Source organism: Phyllobates terribilis, unplaced genomic scaffold, assembly GCF_046119375.1.
Source record: "Phyllobates terribilis strain yellow unplaced genomic scaffold, ASM4611937v1 Scaffold_2__4_contigs__length_985480577, whole genome shotgun sequence".
NCBI classification, from domain to species: Eukaryota; Metazoa; Chordata; class Amphibia; order Anura; family Dendrobatidae; genus Phyllobates; species Phyllobates terribilis.
This window is the reverse complement of record NW_027362762.1, coordinates 175,493,703-175,515,803: the sequence shown is the minus strand read 5'-3', so window position 1 is coordinate 175,515,803 and position 22,101 is coordinate 175,493,703. Positions and strand designations below refer to the sequence as shown.

Genomic DNA, 22,101 nt, shown 5'->3' with positions numbered 1-22,101 from the left:
CAGTCAGATTACTGAGAACAGGAAGATCTTGTGTCTTGACGGCTTTAGACTTTTGCCTTGAATGTTTTTTTTTGTTGAGTATGCTTAACCCCTTTACCCCCGAAAAAGTGGAAAAAAAAAACACTTTTTCATTTTTACGAATCAATTTGTGAAGCACCTGGGGGTTCCAAGTGCTCACTATGCATCTAGATAGGTGCCTTGGGTGGTCTAGTTTCCAAAATGGGGTCACTTGTGGGGGAGCTCCAATGTTTAGGCACACAGGGGCTCTCCAAACGCAATATGGTGTCCGCTAACAATTTGAGCCGATTTTCCATTCAATTTGTTAGCGGACACCATGTCGCGTTTGGAGAGCCCCTGATGTGCCTAAAAAGTGGAGCTCCCCCACAAGTGACCCCATTTTGGAAACTATACCCCTCAAGGATTTTATTAAGGGGTATAGTGAACATTTTGAACCCAGAGGTACGACACAGAATTTGATAACATTAGGTCATCATATTGAATAAGTTGTCATTACTCTTGAGCGCAAGTGCTCGCTACTTGAGTTTGCATCGGGTACTCAGGTATGCACCAAGTATCACGGGTGCTCAAGTGAAATGCTTGAGTCCCCGCCCGCATGTTTCACGGTTATTAGATACCCAAAAAAACATGCGGGGATCGCTCGTGCATGGCAGGCAATCCCCGCAAGGTTTTTTGGGCCGCGAAGCATATGGGGCGGAGACACGAGCACCCGCGATACTCAGTGCATACCCGAGCACCCGATGCAAACTCAAGTAGCGAGCACTTGCGTTCAACACTAGTTGCCATATCGTCATTTTTTTTTTTTTTTACTTTGAAAAAAAAAACAACCCCAACCCTAACATTAGCACAACCCCAATCCCAGCCCTAGCGTTTATTTTTTACGCCGTTCCTAATGCAGTATAAGTGATTAGATGACTTTATACTTCGGGTCGGTGCGATTACAGAGATACCAGAATCATATTGGGTTTTTATGATTGACAGCTGTCACACACTAAAAGACACATATTTTGTAAAATCTAGTTTTTGCATCGCCATATTTTGAGAGCTATAATTTTTCCAGATTTTGGCCGACAGAGTCATGTGATGGCTTGTTTTTTGCGGGATGAGTTGACGTTTTTATTGGTGCCATTTTCAGGCATGTGACATTTTTTGATCGCTTTCTACTCAGCTTTTGGGAGAACGAATAAACAAAAACCAACAATTCAGGAATTGTGTTTTTTTATATTTTTTTATTCTACTCCGAGTGTGGTAAAATTGATAAGGTAGCTTTATTCTTTGGGTCAGTGCATTTACAGCGGTACCACATTTATATTGTTTTTCTATGTTTTGGCGCTTTTACACAATAAAAGCTATTTTATAGAAAAAAATTATTTTTTTATTGCTTTATTCTGAGAGCTATAACTTTTTGATTTTTCAGATGATGGAGCTGTATGGTGGCTTGTTTTTTGCAGGACAAGATGATGTTTTCAGCGGTACCATTTTTATTTATATTCGTCTTTTTGATCGCGTGTTATTCCATTTTTTGTTTGGCAGTATGATGATAAAGCATTGTTTTTTGCTTCGTTTTTTTTTTTTTTTTTTTCACCATGTTCACTGAAGGGGCTAACTAGTGGGACAATTTTATAGGTCAGGTCATTACGGACGCGGCGATACCAAATATGTGTACTTTTATTGTTTGTTGTTTTTTCATAATAATATTTATTGATGGGTACATTATATTTTTATTTATTTTTTTTAATATTTTTACAATTTTTTTTTAATTTTCTTTTTCACTTTCTGGGAGTTTTTTTACTTTTTTACTTTGTCCCACTGTGGGACTTTCACTTTTTTCATTCTGACCGCCTGCACAGCATAGGGATGGAGCACCTGTGCTATGCAGGCAGTCAGCGCTTCACAGTGATAAGATTGTTTGGTTGTGCACTGCGCATGACCAAACAATCTTCCTGCTGTCTGGTGACCCGGATGATGTCATGACGACATCGGGTCGTCGTGGCAACACCCGGGAAGCCGCGGCAGACAGCGCTGGAGGCCGGAAGAGGAGGTGAGTATACCGATCACCTCCCCTAAGCCACCGCAATGCTGCGGTCGACTTCGATCGCAGCATTGCGGGGGTTAATGTGCCGGGAGCGGTGCGGGACTGCTCCCTGCACATAGTACCGGGTGTCAGCTGTGACAATCAGCTGACACCCGGCGGCGATCGCGCCCGCACAGCCTGTGTGCGCGCGCGATCGCGATGACGTACTAATACGGGTCAGGCTCTTAAAGCCCAGGGCACAGACGTGTATTAGTACGTCATGGGCTTTAAAGGGGTTGTCCACCTTATCTTTATTTTACCAAATGTGTCACTTATATATAAGTACAGTACAAACCAAAAGTTTGGACACACCTTCTCATTTAAAGATTTTTCTGTATTTTCATGACTATGAAAATTCTACATTCACACTGAAGGCATCAAAACTATGAATTAACCCATGTGGAATTATATACTTAACAAAACAGTGTGAAAAAACTGAAAATATGTCTTATATTCTAGGTTCTTCAAAGTAGCCAGCTTTTGCTTTGATGATTGCTTTGCACTCTCTTGGCATTCTCTTGATGAGCTTCAAGAGGTAATCACCGGAAATGGTTTTCACTTCACAGGTGTGCCCTGTCAGGTTTAATAAGTGGGATTTCTTGCCTTATAAATGGGGTTGGGACCATCAGTTGTGTTGTGCAGAAGTCTGGTGGATACACAGCTGATAGTCCTACTGAATAGACTGTTAGAATTTGTATTATGGCAAGAAAAAAGCAGCTAGGGCTGTGTGCTCACGATGCGTTTTTTAAGCGTTTCCGCAGCAGTAAAAAGGCTGCAGAAACGCTTAAAAAACACATGGTAGAAGGCCTGCCATGTTCCCCAATGATAATCCGCATGTGCTGTGCACATGCTGCGGAAATTTCCGCTGCGGATTATCATTGCGGAAAAAAACGCAGCACTACAAATTATTTTGCGGAAGTGCTGCGTTTTCGCCGCCATTGACTTGCATTAGAACGCATGTATTCCACCTCACTAGATAAGGACATGCGGAATACATGCGTTCAATGTGCGTATGGTACCCAGGTCTAGAGGAGAGGAGACTCTCCTCCGGACCCGGGTACCATAGAAATAAAAAGAATCAAATAAAAAATAAATATCATACTTACCTTCTGACGGCCTCCGGTGCGCTCCTCCTCCCTTGCCGGCAGATCGCGATGGACTGGAGGACCTGTGCTGACGTCATAGTCATGTGACGGGTCACACGACGCTGACGTAAGCAGGTCCTTCAGTGTACCGCGATCTGCGGGCAGTCAGCACCGAGCGAAGCAAGACACCGGGGGCCATCAGAAGGTAAGTATAGATTTATTTTTTATTTTTTGACATTCTCTCTGGTCACACTATATAAATCCATGTCGTTTGCATGGATTTATATAGTGTGACCAAGTTGACAAGCACTTTCCAAGTGATGCTAAAATCGCTTGGAAAGCTCTTGTCAACCCGCATGCGGAAATGCATGTGAAGAACGCTTCACATCCGCATGTCCCTGGCAGGAAAAACGCATGTACAATCCGCATGTACAATCCGCATGTACAATCCGCATGCGTTTTTTTCTGCAAGGGAGATGCAGAAACGCTCAGGAAAAATCCAGAGCATTTCTGCATCGTGGGCACATAGACTTAGTAAAGAAAAACGAGTGGCCATCATTACTTTAAGAAGTAAAGGTCAGTCAGTGCGAAAAATTGGGAAAACTTTGAAAGTGTCCCCAAGTGCAGTTGCAAAAACCATCAAGCGCTACAAAGAAACTGCCCCAGGAAAGTAAGAACAAGAGTCACCTCTGCTTCGGAGGATAAGTTTATCCGAGTCACCAGCCTCAGAAATCGCAGGTTAACAGCAGCTCAGATTAGAGACCAGGTCAATGCCACACAGAGTTCTGGCAGCAGACACATCTCTTCAACAACTGTTAAGAGGAGACTTTGTGCAGCAAGCCTTCATGGTAAAATAGCTGCTAGGAAACCACTGCTAAGGACAGGCAACAAGCAGAAGAGACTTGTTTGGGCTAAAGAACACAAGGAATGGACATTAGACCAGTGGAAATCTGGGCTTTGGTCTGATGAGTCCAAATTTGAGATCTTTGGTTCCAACCACCTTGTCTTTGTGCGACGCAGAAAAGGTGAACGGATGGACTCTACATGCCTGGTTCCCACCGTGAAGCATGGAGGAGGAGGTGTGATGGTGTGGGGGTGCTTTGCTGGTGACACTGTTGGGGATTTATTCAAAATTGAAGGCATACTGAACCAGCATGGCTACCACAGCATCTTGCAGCGGCATGCTATTCCATCCGGTTTGCGTTTAGTTGGACCATCATTTATTTTTCAACAGGACAATGACCCCAAACACACCTCCAGGCTGTGTAAGGGCTATTTGACCAAGAAGGAGAGTGATGGGGTGCTACGCCAGATGACCTGGCCTCCACAGTCACCAGACCTGAAACCAATCGAGATGGTTTGGGGTGAGCTGGACCCCAGAGTGAAGGCAAAAGGGCCAACAAGTGCTAAGCATCTCTGGGAACTCCTTCAAGATTGTTGGAAGACCATTTCCGGTGACTACCTCTTGAAGCTCATCAAGAGAATGCCAAGAGTGTGCAAAGCAGTCATCAAGGCAAAAGGTGGCTACTTTGAAGAACCTAGAATATAAGACATTTTCAGTTCTTTCACACTTTTTTGTTAAGTATATAATTCCACATGTGTTAATTCATAGTTTTGATGCCTTCAGTGTGAATGTACAATTTTCATAGTCATGAAAATACAGAAAAATCTTTAAATGAGAAGGTGTGTCCAAACTTTTGGTCTGTACTGTATGTTAGTGCTGCCTTCCTTACAGACTGCACAGCGCTCATGTTCTTAAAGTGGCTGCTGATGGAAGATCATGTGACCAGACCCGTCCATCAGTTTCCTATAATTGAAAAACAGCTTTCCCCACACACAGTGTTTTTCAATTGGTGGAAGCTGGTGGTCACATGATTCTCCGTCAGCAGCTATTCTGAGAAAAGGAAGATTTCACTAATGAGCGAGTGGCACTTCACAAAGGGGGAGAACCTGTAATACTTGTTAAGGGGTTTTCCGTTGAAAACAAGCTATCATCTATCCACTGGAAAAGTGAACTTGCTGCTTTGAGAGGATCTGACCATCGAGACCTGCACCTATCGGCAGAATGGGTAGCTTTCATCCCTGTTATAATGGAGTGGCAGTGCCCATGCTCTGCCACTCTTTCTCTATGGGGCTGCTGAGCGCTGCACTTGGCTTTTTCCAGCAGCCCCATAGAGAATGGATGGAGCGGCAGTTGGGTGTCCATCAGTTCTCCATCAGGGATAAAAATTCCCAATCCACTATTCGGTGCAAGTGCCAGCGGTCAGACACCCACTGATCAGCAAATTATCACCTATCCTGTTTGTAAGTCATAACCTATTTTCACTGGACAAGCCCTTTAACTGTATGGTACAGGCCATTACTGTTATGGAGATACCATATCTACATATTTTATGCTTAAAGGGAATCTGTTACCAGGTTTTTGCCACCTAATATGAGAGCAGCATAATGTAGAGCCAGAGACTGATTCCAGCAATGTGTCACTTACTGAGCTGCCTGTTGTGGTTTTGGTAAACTCACTATTTTATCAGCAGGAGATTAACACTAGAGGACAAAACTGCAGCAAGTAGCCCATTAAGTGACACATTTCTGGAAACAAGGTGTATGCCCATGCATCATTCTGCTCTCAGATGGGGTAGCAAAAACCTGGTGAAAGATTCCCCTTGAAGCCCAAGCCATCTATATGGGTATGCAGGTCATAGAAAGTTGAATAAAAGGATACCTTGATATCTGCGATCAAATATGTTGTTCAAGAGAAATCAACATTTTTTATATGTAAATGAGCTGCTCAGGACTATGAGCCAGACACCGATCTGCATGAGAATCTGCCTCCAGAGATTATTTTACATGAAACAGGGTGTTACCAGTGTGAACCAAGTAATGACTGACAGTCTGCTCTCATAATCACACACAGATCTGCAGAACTAACACATTACAGCAGAACTGAACTTTGTCTCATAACAAAAACATATGCAGCTGCAGGTGTCCTCTCACAGTACTTCAGCTTCCATCTCACAGGCAGCCAGTGTGGGGGAAGGGCAGTACAGCGGAGCTGACAGCACAGTACAGCAGAGCTGACAGCACAGTGCAAAGACACCTGCAAATGTGCTTCTAGTGTTGAGACAAGGTTAAACTCTGCTGTACTGGGTTGGTTATAATCAGGCACAGCTCTGCAGCAGAGCTGGCAGCACTATGAGAGGACAAGTGCTGCTGCAAATGTTTGTAATGAGACAAAGTTCAGTTCTGCTGTACCGTGTTAGCTCTGATCTCAGTGCAGAGCTCTGTGTGATTGTGAGAGTAGACTGTCAGTCATTACTTGGGTCACCCTAGTAATGTCCCCTTTCATTTTAAATAATTCCTAGCCCATAAATTAGAACAGCTCATTTATATATAAGAAAAACATGAATTTCTCTGAAATAAGACATCAGAGATGTAATTTTATTCAACTATGACCTACGTGCTCCTATAGACAGCTTAGGAGGAAGGATCCTACTGACAGATCACCTGTAATAAAGGGACTGTCCAACTCCCGGCATGCGTGTGACATTGTTATGCCATGTGACCACTACAGCTAATGAGGGCTGCACTACTCACTCTTCCCTTGCACACAACTGTCAAAATTGTGAGCACTGAAATCCATTAGAGTCAGCTGACTGACTGCAGCGCTCTCACATGGCATAACACTATGATGCAAACGCCAACAGAACCATAACTAAGATGCCGCTGCTGCGTGAGTATCTGTCTTTTTATTTTAAAGGGGGGGAATATAGCATTTAGGAAGGAGTGGTCAATGTAGTGGACAACCCTTTCATTGACTTTATTTAGCCCCTGACCATTTTCCATTTTTGTTTTTACCTCCCCTTCTTCCAAGAGAGGGATGAGTTTTACTTTTGAATGACACCCTTCATTTTACCATATAGTGTGCTGGAAAACGGGAAAAACATTCCAAGTGCGGTGAAATTGCAAAAAAAGTGCAATTCCATAAGTGTTTTTTATTTACCATGTTCACTATATAGTAAAACTGACATGGCAATATTATTCTCCAGGTCAGTACGAGTGCAAATACACCAATCATGTATAGTTTTTTTTTCATGTAAGTGGTGAAAAACAATTCGGACATTTGTGTGGAAAAAATGTTTTGCTTTTGTTGCCATTTCCGAGACTAGTAGCGTTTTCATTTTTCAGGATCTGGGCTGCTTAAGGGCTTATTTTTTGCACCCTGAACTGATATTTTTACTGATACCCTTTTGGGGTAGAAACGATGATTTGATCACCTCTTATTGTATTTAATTGCAATGTCGCTGCGGCCAGAAAATTGTAATTCTGGTGTTTCGATTTTTTTTCCTCACTACACTGTTTGCTGATCTAATTAATTTATTTTATATTTTGATAGCTCGGACATTTCTGAATACAGTGATACCAAATATGTGTATTTTTTTTTATTTTCAATGGGGAAAAGGGGGAGTAATTTGAACCTCTGTGTTTTGTTTTTTTTCATATTTTAAAAAAGTTTTTTTTTTACTGTATTTAATAGTCCCCTTAGGGGACTTAAAGCTGCGATCTTACAATTGTTTGTGCTATACATCGCTTGTGCTATACATTGCTAGTGCTATACATAGCAGTGCTATACATCGCTTGTGCTATACATAGCAGTGCTATGCATCGCTTGTGCTATACATCGCTTGTGCTATACATAGCAGTGCTATGCATCGCTCGTGCTATACATAGCAGTGCTATACATCACTTGTGCTATACATAGCAGTGCTATACATCGCTTGTGCTATACATAGCAGTGCTATGCATCCCTCGTGCTATACATCGCTAGTGCTATACATCACTTGTGCTATACGTCGCTTGTGCTATACATAGCAGTGCTATACATTGCTTGTGCTATACATCGCTTGTGTTATACATCGCTTGTGCTATACATAGCAGTGCTGTACATCGCTTGTGCTATACATCCCTTGTGCTATACAAAGCAGTGCTATACATCACTTGTGCTATACATAGCAGTGCTATACATAGCAGTGCTATGCATCCCTCATGCTATAAATCACTTGTGCTATACATAGCAGTGCTAGACATCGCTTGTGCTATACATCCCTTGTGCTATACATAGCAGTGATGTACATCGCTTGTGCTGTACATTGCTTGTGCTATTATATCGCTTGTGCTATACATAGCAGTGCTATATGTCGCTTGTGCTATACATTGCAGTGCTATACATTGCTTGTGCTATACATCGCTTGTGCTATACATAGCAGTGCTGTACATCGCTTGTGCTATACATCGCTTCTGCTATATGATGCGCCCCCTGGGCCAGTGTTGTTAGGAATACCCGGAGCCGGATCAGATGGGGGTTGTAGTCTCCGAGTGGCTGTGACCCGGTCCGTGCCCAGGGTGTCAAACTCAGTGTGTGGCAGTCCTTATGATGTTACTAGATGTTCTTTTGTGTCGACTACGCCACCCGTTGAATTGCGGTCAGTACGGCCGCCGCTGCAGCAGGGTCCGCTGAGGCTGGTGATGTATGTGCAGCTCAGGTAGTATAACCCCCAACGGGAGGGGTATAGCCTCAGGGGGTCAGTTGCAGAGGATGGGGGTTGTGGTGGTGCAGCGGGGATGGAAATGAGACTCAGAGTCGGGCTGTGCAGTTCAGGGTTTGTTTACTTACTGCAGTTGTTCTGGTCACTCCGGCCTTAAGTGACCACCCGAGCCGTGCTGCGTCCACCAGGTCCTGGACTCGGCCAACCCCCAGGTGATTCTGGAGCGTGGTCCTGAGCTCCCTTTCTGTCCTGTCCTCTTCTCTGGCCTTCCCCACCAGGGATCCACCTATGTCCGGCTCCTTCGGGCCTCTTGGTGGTAAACCCTTGTCTCTGGGTTCCCTGACCCTATTCCTGGTCTGCCTTCCGGGTGGATTTAGTGGGTGATCGTGGCAGATCAGTCCTGCCCATGACCTCCGGTTCCTGGCTAAGGTGTGCTGTAGCCTCTGCCAGCTTGGGATCCGGTACCCTGTTGCCAACTCTTCACCCTCTGGTCTAATTTGGGCTCTTGGAGTTCCTTCTTTCTCCCCCTCTGGGTCTTTCTCTCTCCTCTCTCTCTCTTGGCCTTGGAGCTGCTCTTCTCCTCTGCTCTCTTCCTCTGACTCTGCAAAAAGACCCTGTCCTAAGATGGTGCCCACCTTATATACTCCCTCTATGTGTGAGCTCAGGTGACCAGCACCCAATGAGCTCCTAGCATTACCCAGACTGCTCCCCCTATCTGCCCCTACACTACTGGGATGTTCCACCCCCCTCCCACTCCAGCCAGGAACAGACACTGTCGTACCTGCACATTTCTCTAGTGGGAGTACCATCGGTCTGTTCCTCGGAAATGGGATGTGTGTAGTGCATGCAGCCTACTGAGCTCAGTTCCACACTCCATCCTTACCCGGGAGTGGAATACCACACCTCTGGCTGAGGTGCAATACCCCTGTAGCAGCCGAATCCTCAGGGTGCTACATTCCCCCCTGGTAAATCACAGCACGCCCTCGGGCTGTAAGATATAAACATCCACAAACATAAATTTTTTCATAAACATAAACATAGAAAACATATAAAACATCATCAGCAGCAATAAACTTTTCATATAAACATTCTTGTTTCTGGTTCCTCCGGTCACTGTGCAACTTGTGACCGGGTAAAGTGCGACAGTCTCTCTTGGAATAAAACAGTTTCCTATAAAACCGGTAGGGGGCGCTTTAGGAAGCGCAACTATATACAAGGGGATATGGCCGCTCTCAGTCCTCGGCCAGGTATTAGGGAGGATTGACCGCTCTCAGTCCTTGGTCAGTGGGAATAGGGACACACGGGGTTAACAGTTCAATTGGCTGGTCCCAACGGGGACTATATTTTAACTAGAACAGTTTTTGGTACCCTTACGGGTAACTATATACAGTCTCTTCACTACCGTACTCAACGACGGCGTCCTCCTGTTCTTTCTTGTTGGTCAGTTTCAGTTTCAGACCCGTCCGGGTCCTCTTGCTCCTCCTCACACCGCAGCTCCTCCTCCGTCAGGCGATGCACATGGAGGGCGTAGGGTCCTTTGGCACACTTGTGCCGGGTGAAGGTGACCTCGTCCCCTACATACAGGTCACGACCTCTGTGTCCCTCCGGTAGGTGGGACTCAACGTCTCTCCTGGTCACGAAGACGTCGCCTGGGGTGCGGTGATCCCTGATGAAACCCCACCCATGCTGCAGATTGAACTTTATCACAGTCCCGATGGTACGGGGACCATGCGCTGCACGGGGGTTTCTCCTGGTCCGGCTCTTCTGCTCCGCGCTCCTTATTTGGGCTTGTTGTTCCCGGACCCGCCTCTCTCTCCGCTCCCTCTCAAAGACCTCGAGCTGCTGGCGGCAGCACTCTGCACGCTCCGCTGCGGCTGCCCGAGTCTCCTGAGTGAACCCCATGAGGTCTTCTCCGGTGGGATCCCACTCAAACTGGGTCTCTTCTAGGGGGGCGAGATCCTCTTCATGGGCTTTGGAGCCGGGATCAGGGGTTCGCACATGGCCCTTGCTTTTTGCAGCTCCAGCTGGATGTATTCCTGGGGCCATACGAAGGGCTGCCCATCCGGGCACGTATGCTGGGCAAACAGGTCCTCACCCAGGTGCGGTACTTTAGGTGTTATGGGCGCCGTGGTGGTAGCGGCGCCCGGGTTAACCAGGCCTTGCGACCAGGCCTGGGGCACCTTGAAAGTAAAGGGCACCGTAAGAACGGCGGCGCCCTGTGTTACTTGGCCCTGCGACCAGGCCGGGGGCTCCGCGGAGGTAGGGGGCGCTGTTGGTATTGCGTCGCCCGGGGGTACTAGGCCTTGCGACCAGGCCGATGGTACTTCCTGCTTGGCCACGCTCGGGGTCGAGGCGTGTGACGTCACAGGGGTCGCGGCTTCCGTTTGAGGCCTAGTCTGCGGCGGTGACGTTGCAGCGACGGGCACGGCAGGGGGTACTTCGGGCTCTGCGACGGGGAGCTGGGGCAGGCACGCGGTTTCCCGGCTCGGGGTAGTGACGTCCCCTTTACCTGCCTCCATTCGTTCGGCTCCCTTCTCGGCGCCGTCTCCTGCCTTCAGTCCTCCTGCGCCATCCTCAGAGGCGGTCTGTCTCCTCGTCTCGGGTGGCGTGCTCCGCTGACGGGTTCCGGTCTGCTGGGCCATCTCTCGGCTCCACTCCGCCAACGTCTCTCGTTGCACCCGGGCCAACCTCTGTGCGAGGCCCTCCAGCGCAGTCTGTGCACACTCCCGGTCTCGGGGGAGCTGTGCTAGGATCTTCAGCAGGCCTTCTGGAGTGGCGACCTGCAACAGGCTCCTGACCACTGGGTCGGTGCTGCCTGGAGTGGCGGCCCGCATCAGGCTCCTGACCACTGGGTCGGTGCTGCCTGGCTCTCCCTCCATCTCCGGGTGTGCTTTCTCTGGACTCTCTTCCAGACGTCTTGTCTCCGGGTGCGCTCTCTCCAGACTGCTCCAGGCGACACCCATCTTTGCTCTCTTCTTCTGTCTCCGCCCACATCGAGGGTGGTCCCGGGGCAACTTCAGTTCCAGGGGCAGTTCTCTCACGCTGATGGACACTTCCAGCATCACAGTCTCTGTTGGTGGGCGCGGTTTCCGCTTTTGGCGCCATTCTTCGACCTGGCCCACGATGGGAGGTGGCCTCTTGCCACCCTCTGGCACGCCCATAATGGCGTCCGCTCCCCCAAGGCGGGAAATCTTCGGAAATGGCGGGAATCGTCTCCCAGTGGCGGGAAACTCCATGGATGGCGGGAAAAAGCTGCAAATGGCGGACAACCGGCGGGAAACGACCTGTGATGGGGTCCGTTGGCGGTGACCCTCCAGAACCGGCGGGAGACTTCTTTTTGAGGTAACGGTGTACTTTTCTTCAGGCACGCAGTACCCGGTTGTTGCGGGCACGTTATCCTGCCGACTACGCCAAAAGTTGACGCGCCCCCTGGGCCAGTGTTGTTAGGAATACCCGGAGCCGGATCAGATGGGGGTTGTAGTCTCCGAGTGGCTGTGACCCGGTCCGTGCCCAGGGTGTCAAACTCAGTGTGTGGCAGTCCTTATGATGTTACTAGATGTTCTTTTGTGTCGACTACGCCACCCGTTGAATTGCGGTCAGTACGGCCGCCGCTGCAGCAGGGTCCGCTGAGGCTGGTGATGTATGTGCAGCTCAGGTAGTATAACCCCCAACGGGAGGGGTATAGCCTCAGGGGGTCAGTTGCAGAGGATGGGGGTTGTGGTGGTGCAGCGGGGATGGAAATGAGACTCAGAGTCGGGCTGTGCAGTTCAGGGTTTGTTTACTTACTGCAGTTGTTCTGGTCACTCCGGCCTTAAGTGACCACCCGAGCCGTGCTGCATCCACCAGGTCCTGGACTCGGCCAACCCCCAGGTGATTCTGGAGCGTGGTCCTGAGCTCCCTTTCTGTCCTGTCCTCTTCTCTGGCCTTCCCCACCAGGGATCCACCTATGTCCGGCTCCCTCGGGCCTCTTGGTGGTAAACCCTTGTCTCTGGGTTCCCTGACCCTATTCCTGGTCTGCCTTCCGGGTGGATTTAGTGGGTGATCGTGGCAGATCAGTCCTGCCCACGACCTCCGGTTCCTGGCTAAGGTGTGCTGTAGCCTCTGCCAGCTTGGGATCCGGTACCCTGTTGCCAACTCTTCACCCTCTGGTCTAATTTGGGCTCTTGGAGTTCCTTCTTTCTCCCCCTCTGGGTCTTTCTCTCTCCTCTCTCTCTCTTGGCCTTGGAGCTGCTCTTCTCCTCTGCTCTCTTCCTCTGACTCTGCAAAAAGACCCTGTCCTAAGATGGTGCCCACCTTATATACTCCCTCTATGTGTGAGCTCAGGTGACCAGCACCCAATGAGCTCCTAGCATTACCCAGACTGCTCCCCCTATCTGCCCCTACACTACTGGGATGTTCCACCCCCCTCCCACTCCAGCCAGGAACAGACACTGTCGTACCTGCACATTTCTCTAGTGGGAGTACCATCGGTCTGTTCCTCGGAAATGGGATGTGTGTAGTGCATGCAGCCTACTGAGCTCAGTTCCACACTCCATCCTTACCCGGGAGTGGAATACCACACCTCTGGCTGAGGTGCAATACCCCTGTAGCAGCCGAATCCTCAGGGTGCTACACTATACATCCCTTGTGCTATACATAGCAGTGCTATACATCGCTTGTGCTATACATCACTTGTGCTATACATCCCTTGTGCTATACATAGCAGTGCTGTACATCACTTGTGCTGTACATCGCTTGTGCTATACATCCCTTGTGCTATATATAGCAGTGCTGTACATCGCTTGTGCTATACATAGCAGTGCTTAAATAGCAGAAATCACGATCTCCTATGAACAGGAGGATCGTAATGACAGGCATTAGCAGACCCCCGGCTGTCATGACAACCCATCGACGCCCCACGATCATGCCACGTGTGCGCCAATAGGAGCATTCAATGATGCGCGCCCCTGTCGGTAGGGATTGACAGCGGGATGTAAAAAGAGGTGCAAAATGCCATGGAAAGTCATGACACCAGCTGAAATCTATCAGTAATTAGAAAGCAATCCTGCCACTTAGGCCAAGTTCACATGTTCAGTATTTGGTCAGTATTTACATCAGAATTTGGAAGCCAAAACCAGGAGTGGGTGATAAATACAGAAGTGGTGACGTGTTTCTATTATATTTTTCCTCTGATTGTTCCTCTCCTGGTTTTGGCTTACAAATACTAATGTAAATTACTGACCAAATACTGAACATGTGAACGTGGCATTAGTGAAAAATAATATTAGCTGGTGTTCAATACTTTATCCCTGTGTCATTTCTCATTATTACACATCATTTAATTTATGGACATCTATGGTCTGATTTCTTTGCCTGTGTGGATTGGATGGGTTGTTATCGACATCTGGTGAGAATTTCATGTCAATAGCACCTTTAGAAATATATTTACTTATATAATTGGTGACGTGTTCAATACTTCGTTCACCCGCTGTATACAGTATATGTATATATATATATATATATATATATATATTTTTTTTTTATTATTTTAATCATGTTCAATCTGGATTTACCTGTGCCCTTTTTTATCTGTGATAATTTGGAACACCTAAGTATTCTAATGGATTTCTTGTCTTTGCAGTGAAAACTAGCAGGCAGGCATATCTAAGTTATGCCCAAAAGAAGCATTTAAATGTGCTGCTTCTTTGTTAGGTTCCCTCCAAGTTATCAATATAAATCCATTTGACTACTTTTACTAATCCTGGATATTAGTCTGGAATTACAACTCCGCTATCTAATGGTTTAGGTTTCTCCAAATACAATTCATTCAGTGCAATAGTTTTGTAGTAGTTTTATGTAAGTAAATGAAGCATCATCCATCACCCATAATGCTCCTTTTTGGCTCCGAATGAGCCTATTTCAATTTCAAATGCGTCATGTTGAAGACATCAAATCAGTGAAAGTACAACGGAAAGACCACAAGAAGTGAACACGGGTCTCCATTCTCTATATATCTGCAATGGGGTCAAGTTGCTGGCTCTGAAGTTAGCTCCCACTGGACTTGTCTTCTACTGGACCTTGGAGGAGAATTATGTGTTAAACCTCAGACCCAATAAAGGATCCCTAGGTTCCCCGATGGACCTATCTACCTTAAAGGTATCAGTTAGATACTGTATGTCCTAATGCCCCTCATCAGTGTTTTCTCAAGCACCACCAAATGCCTTAGAGTAGGGACCCATGGTATATCTGCCTCAAGAAGGCCAAAGACGACCTCCACATTCAGGCGCGCATAAGCACACAAACATCATGGTGGCTTTCAACCGCATGCAGCAGCTGAAACGTGGGACCAGGTGGCTGTATCCACAGCTACTTTCTACTATTAAAGAGGTTTTCAAATATTTAGAAAATTGATCAGATATTGGTAAAAAAACAGATATATTTACCTTCCCTTGGCCCAATGCTAGATCACTTCCACAGCTCCGATGGCTGAAGCGGTGACGTCACAACTACAGCGAGCATCAATTTGTCCGCTCATGTTGTCAACATCAGCATAGCTGCTAAGCTACATGATTGTATGCAGCGGTGATTCGCACTATGGTCGTGACATCACCACTACAGCTATAGTGCATTGGCTTTTTAATGCTGAGAAACTGGTTTATGGTCCACTTTTCCTATAGTGGAGAACCCCTCTAAGGTTCTGGGGATGCTATACCATGCTTCTTTTGGAAATCCCCACTCACTGCAGAGTCAAATGAAATAGGGTCACTATGTGGTGTTTAAGTGATATGAAGGCATTATATGTTTATGAAACTTCTAATGTAGAAAGCGTAGAAACGACAACTCTACATTCATACCAGGGGTAGACACAGATAGAAGGGGCCCCTGTGCAAGAACAATATATGGGCCCTTTTCAGCCCAGTAACTCATCATAATGCCCAATCCCACCTGCTTTGGAAGTAGAGGTTGCCCCCTTACCTCTTGGGCCTCTGTGTGGTTGCACAGCTTGCACCAATGGTATGTTTACTTCTGATTCATACCATGCCAGAAATGTTTAATGTTAAGTGCTTGAATATATTTCTTAATGAAAAGTATGAACATATTTTCATACACCATTCTTTTATTTTATGCTATGGCAATCAAGTGAAGTTGCTGGTAGCCACAATAATATATGGGTGACCATGTAATAAATAGTTGTGATGAGTCTGTTACAGCAGTGTTCCATTACCTGTGTAATGCTAAGGCTATGTTCACACATTACGCTATTTCAGCTTTTTTTAATGCGTTTATTATGGAAATTTTCAGCTGCGTTTTACAGGACCAGCAAAGTCTATGAGATTCCAGAAATCTCATGCACATACCTTGGTTTTTGTTTGATCAGTATTTTGTGCTTTGCATGTTTTTTTGCAGAATAGAGAATGTCACTTGTTCAGCGTTTTTCACCCATTGGAAGTAATGGGTGGTGTTAAAACCCTGAAAAAACGCACCAAAAACGCAGGTGTCAGGTTTTTCAGCATTTTTTTAGCGCATTTTGAGCCAAAACCAGAATGGGATTTTTTTTTCACTGAACTTGCATAAAGAGACAAAAGGACAGTGAAAAAAACAAAACAAAACAAAAAACGAGCAAAAACCAAGCTAAAAACACAGCAAAACCTTAAACAAACCTCCTGACAAGAGATCAGGTTTTGCTGCAGAAAAAAAACGCTGAAAAAATACAGTGTGTGAACATAACATAAGGAAATCCTAAAAACATGATCTGCTGCTGAGCCTTGAGGACTGGAGTTGAAGATCACGGTGCTACAGGAATACTGTTAGAGGGAGGGAGTCTTGAGGGCAAAAGTTAACAAAAAGTTATATCATCTTGAAAATACTGTGATAATTGATCAGTACCTCTGGCTGTACTTTGGATGGAGGATCATCACTTTCTTCAGCTGATTCAAAATCGGTGGGGGGTGTGACTGCCTGTGTATGTAGAGGACACAGAAATGTAATCATATAACATCAATAATATCATAAATGGAAAACATAGAATAACATTTATATCTGATTTAAATTTAAAGTTCTTAAAGGGTTCGTCCACTGCTGGACAACTCCAGTTTAATCAATTCAGGACCCCATATGAAATAAAAAAAAACAATCGCCACTCGTCTTCTGTAGGCGTACCGTTGCAGCGTTGTTGGCGCTGTTGTTACCAGTGAGAGACCTGACTTGTGTCATTTGCCGGCTGCAGCCAATAAGCGGACGCTCTTTGGCTCCAGATCATCAATATTCCATCAGTGCGGACGTCCGTTCTGACAAAATAGTAAAGGCCATAGGTGACGAGTGGCTGCTTATTGGCTGGAATCAGCACGTGTCATAAGTCACGTCACTCTCCTGGAACAGCGGCACTGACATCACGGGATCAGCGCCGCTAAAGGAAGTGAGTATATATAAATATACCGCTTTTATTTTTAATGGGGTCCTGAATTGATTAAACTGGGTTTGTCTGGTAGTAATTTCACATACAATTCTTGTTAACCTTGGTGGTTAAAGGGGGAGATATATTACAACTGATGCTAGAAAAAAAGTGGAAAAGTTGCCCAAAGCAGAAAATTAGGGTGCAGCTTTCATTTTCCAAAATGTCATTTAAAAATGAGAGCTGGAATGTTACTGGTTTCTTTGGGTGACAGTGCCACTTTCTCCTTAGATTTGTTACATTTGATACGTTTTTGAATTATTAATGTAATTGTAATCTGAATAGCAATCATTAACGCTCTGCTCACATCTTAGCTACAACAGATTCAAATAGAACCAAACCTATCCCATTGATGAACGGGGTCCATTGATGATCAGTTATGGTTTATGGCCGTTAAATGGCAAAAATGGCATTGAATGTTGTACTTTTCTTGCATTTAAGAAATGCATTAATACTGGTGAAAACAAACTTGGTCTAGAAACAGATCTGTCACTAGATTTCACAACACAAACTGTGTAAATTACTAAATAGATCTCGTAGGTCTGAAAGCATGCCTTATTTACTTTGAAAATCTATAGCCATGTCAGAATGGCTGTATAATCCTTTATAAAAGCGTAACTCAATCCTGGCCCACCTAGCCTGATTTATAGATCCTCAGTGTCCCTCCTCCTGCTGATATCTCACACTGCTCAGTACAAGCTGCAGCTGTCAATCAGACTGAGTAGGCTGAGGCTGAATACACTTGAACTCATGAGTTATTTAGTTCGATAGCTGGGTGTTCATTATAAAATCCAGATTATACAGCCATGCTGACATAGATCAAAATAAATAAACCAGCCTCATCAGATGTAAGATATTGGTTTAATTATGTATGCAGTTTGTACTGTGAAATCTTGTGCTAGAGCAACTTTTAGTTTTTTGGCCTGCCAAATGCAAACTTGGATATAGTGCTTAGCACGACTTTTGATCATAAAACATTTTATTCATCAGACCATAAGTCAGCCATCACTTGCTAAGGGTTCTATTCAGATATAATGAAATGCTGACCATCCTCAACAGAGAATGACAAAGATCCCAATTCATCAAAGATTTTTACGCCAGAATTGTTGTGTGAAAAGCTTTGAAAAGTCACAAAATGTTGGCGAAACGTGAGGGTGTGCTAAAATTTTGCAACTTTTGCTGTTCTCATGCCATTGTTGCCCAGTTTCGACAAAGTGGGCAGAGCTGGGGAGGGACGGATGTGTGGCAATCCCACTCGTTAAATTCATGACAAGCAGCGGTGTTCCATACTCTGCAAATTTCCCTCCAGTCCCCAACCTCCAGTTGATTTGTAGTGAGGAGCACACCACTTTTCAGACGTGCCAGATTCATTAGGAGTCATGCGCCTCTTAATGAATCAGGAGCGTCTGACTCCAGCACACCCCATCAAAAAGACCAGCGTGAAAATCGCTGGTCTTGATGAATCTGGCCCAAAGTACAGTAAATAAAAGTCTGGAGAACAGCACACCACTAACAAATGTAGAATAGATATTGCCTATGACTGGCATTTTTATTTTTTACTAGCTATAATATTGCCACAGTGTATATGTGCATGCCGCAAACCCAAAACTTAACACCAATTACATGGCTAGCTAAAAGGTTACATTTAGCTCTAACCTTTTCCCAAGGTTTGATGTCAGCAGCATGTCAGCTACTAGTTATAAATTTACTAATAAAAACAGTATAGAAAATACACTCACACGTCCTGGAGTCTTAGACCTTCTCGGTGGCTTCCATGTCTTTTCTCTGGTCTCTATATTGATGAAGAAATTTCTGCCTGTAATAGGGTCGACATGATATTCCCAATTCTCCACAATGTGGACAGGAGAACATGTAGGGCTAGGAGGAGCCCCTCTACTCAGCTTCATCTCTTCCAGGTTGCTGTAAACTGGTGTAGTATCCTGCATTGTGATAGCCAAACTAGCCTAACCGAAGGAGAAAGCATGACAATATGTAGTACAAAAGTCACATGGACAGACAGACTGTGAGACAGAGAATGAATATGTGCAGAGTTGAAATAAGCAATGTATAGTATCATATATAGAAAACTTTCTATCCATGTTCAGGTCATATTCTCCTTCGGATAGCTTTCATATAGAACAATTATAATTCATCATGTTAAGTACTCCAATACTTGGATTGTGTGACTGTGAAACTTAAAAGGGTTATTCCTATTTCTGCCTTCCATGGCCGAGATGGGAATAAATGCTTCTAGGCCATGGCCACCAAAGGCTCAGTTAAAAAAACAGCTGTGCACAGCGAGCTACTCTTGTCCACTAAGGCTAACAGACAATATTCCTCCTTCAAGACCTGGCCTCTGCTTTCGACGCAGTTGATTATTCACTTCTCCTACTACAGATCCTCACTTCCTTTGGTATTAAAGACCTGGCCCTTTCCTGGATTTCCTCATACCTCAATGACCGCAGATTTAGTGTCTCCCATTCCAATACTACCTTCTCATCCTGCCCTTTCTCTGTTGGTTTCCCTCAAGGCACTGGCCTTGGACCATTACTCTTCTTAATCAATACCTTTTTCCTGGGACAACTCATAAAGTCCCATAGATTCCAGTACTACTTATACGCTGATGATACTCAAATCTACCTCTCTGACCAAGATGTCACTTCTCTGCTGTCCAAAATCCCAGAGTGTCTATCAGTCTTATCGTCCTTCTCATCACACTTTCTAAAACTCAATGTGGACAAAAACAAACTCATAATCTTTCCTTCATCTCATTTATTCCCCCATACCAGACTTGTCTATCACTATAAATGATATTACGCTTTCCTCAGTATCACAAGTCCGCTGCCACGATGGAACCATTGACTCCGTTCTGTCTTTCAAACCACACATCCACACCCTTACCACCTCAAACTCAAAAATAATTCCAATATTCGCCCTCTTTTCAACCCTGAATAGACAAAAATACTAGCACATGCCCTCATCATCTCCAGTCTCAACTACTGCAATATGCTCCTCTGTGGCCTCCCAACACTTTTGCAACCCCCAGTCCGTCTGTAACGCTGCTGCCCAATTAATCCACCTCTCTTCTAGCTACTTTTCAGCCAATTCCTTCGCTGGCTTCCAGTACTCCAGTGAATCCAGTTTACGATACTAACAATGACTTACAAGGCGATCCATAATCTGTCTCCTCCATATAACTCCAAACTAAACTCCCAATACCTTCTCACAAATAATATCCCGTCCTCACAAGATCCCCTTCTCTCCTCCGCTCTTCTACATTTCTGGTCCAGTCTCCTCTAAGATTTTTCCTCAAACCCCCTCTCCAGAAACCTCACTGCCACAAGAGCTGCTTCACCCCCGATCTACTGTCTCCTTCCCCATTACCCTGTAGATTGTAAGCCTGTGAGGGCAGGGTCCTCTCCCCTCTGTAAGAGTCTGCCAGTTGGTTTAATTTCATGTATGTAATATGTATGTAACTCTTTTCACATGTACAGCACCATGAATTTAATGGTGATTTAAAAATAAATTAAAAAAATAATCTGGGCCATGAAAGATGGGGATGGAAATAACCCTAAAACTTGTGCCTAATGTAAAAATAAAATGCACAAAGGTACGTAAGCTAACGCCAAGTGAATTTCTTTCACAGTGTTAATAGTGAGACTTTGTAACTTTCAAGGCAAAAGGATTTGAGTTGGTTAAGTGTCCAAGATGTGTAATTCGTTAGGGCATATTCCTCTCACAAAGCCCTATTTTTAAAAAATCCCATTATGAGCACACTGTGATTGAAAAAAATAAAATAAATAAAATATAAATATATATATACGGTGTGTGTGTATGTATGTATATATATATATATATATATATATATATATATATATATATATACACACACACAGTACAGACCAAAAGTTTGGACACATCTTCTCATTTAAAGGTTTTTCTGTATTTTCATGACTTTGAAAATTGTACATTCACACTGAAGACATCAAAACTATGAATTAACACATGTGGAATTATATACTTAACAAACAAGTGTGAAACAACTGAAAATATGTCTTATATTCTAGGTTATTCAAAGTAGCCACCTTTTGCTTTGATGACTGCTTTGCACACTTTTGGCATTCTTAGGCTTATCTTATGATTGGCTGTGCTGTTGCATTATTACCCGTGCGCCACACGGTGCAGAGATGACGTCATGCCAGGCCAGCCAATCAAATGCTGCACCAAGGAACCCGAAAAGTCAGGAAGTTCGCAAAACTCCTGTCCAAGGCCAGAGAACACTGACTTGGACCGTGGTTGCAAGAAGCGATCTGCTCATCTGTAGTGAGAGACATGATTTGAAAGAATAATTTCACCACCGGCTCATTGCAAATATTGCATATGCACGAAATGTTCCCCCTCTCTACAAAAGCTTAATTAAGCAGGATATACATCCCAAGCTTCATCGGCGCACTGCATATGTCCAGGGAGACAGCAGATGCCAGACTCGGAGAGCCGCAGAGGAGGGCCACATTTACAGGCCAAAAACGTTATACAGCCCCATATGTTACCAATGAAATACACAAACCATCAACGTCAACTATATTGACATTGTCATTTTGGGCTCGAAAATGCAGAGCTCTTTCGCGGCTATCTGAGCGGCTGCATTCCTAGGCATGCGCAATGTGCATATGAAGCCTGATACGTATATCCAGCTTCATTGCATATTCTCAGGGAAGAAGAACACTGCACATATGCACAATAGTCACAAAGAGCCAGCAGTGACGTCACTTTTTCAAATCATGTCACTCAAATCCCCTTGGCCATACTTATATGAGGAGAGGGAGAATTACTCCAGGGAAATCATAGCCCCCGGCCAGACTAAACAAACACTAATTTGCATATTGTGAGCTTAGCGTCAAAGTTTTCAATTTGACATTCATAAGCCACATAAAGGGAGTTGTTAGAATG

At 45.1% G+C, this 22,101-nt stretch overlaps 1 protein-coding gene across 3 annotated transcripts in view; it reads right to left on the bottom strand.

Moving 5' to 3' along the window:
- The window catches only part of ARHGAP9 (Rho GTPase activating protein 9), a 218,773-nt gene that overhangs the window by 107,337 nt on the left and 89,335 nt on the right, over nucleotides 1–22,101 (bottom strand). For all 3 annotated transcript variants that reach the window (XM_073663315.1, XM_073663316.1, XM_073663317.1), the window contains 2 exons: nucleotides 18,891–19,115; nucleotides 16,587–16,658 (listed from right to left, as the gene is read on the bottom strand). In XM_073663315.1, the coding sequence (XP_073519416.1) occupies nucleotides 16,587–16,658; nucleotides 18,891–19,115 (297 nt within the window). The remainder of the gene's footprint in view (nucleotides 1–16,586; nucleotides 16,659–18,890; nucleotides 19,116–22,101) is intronic.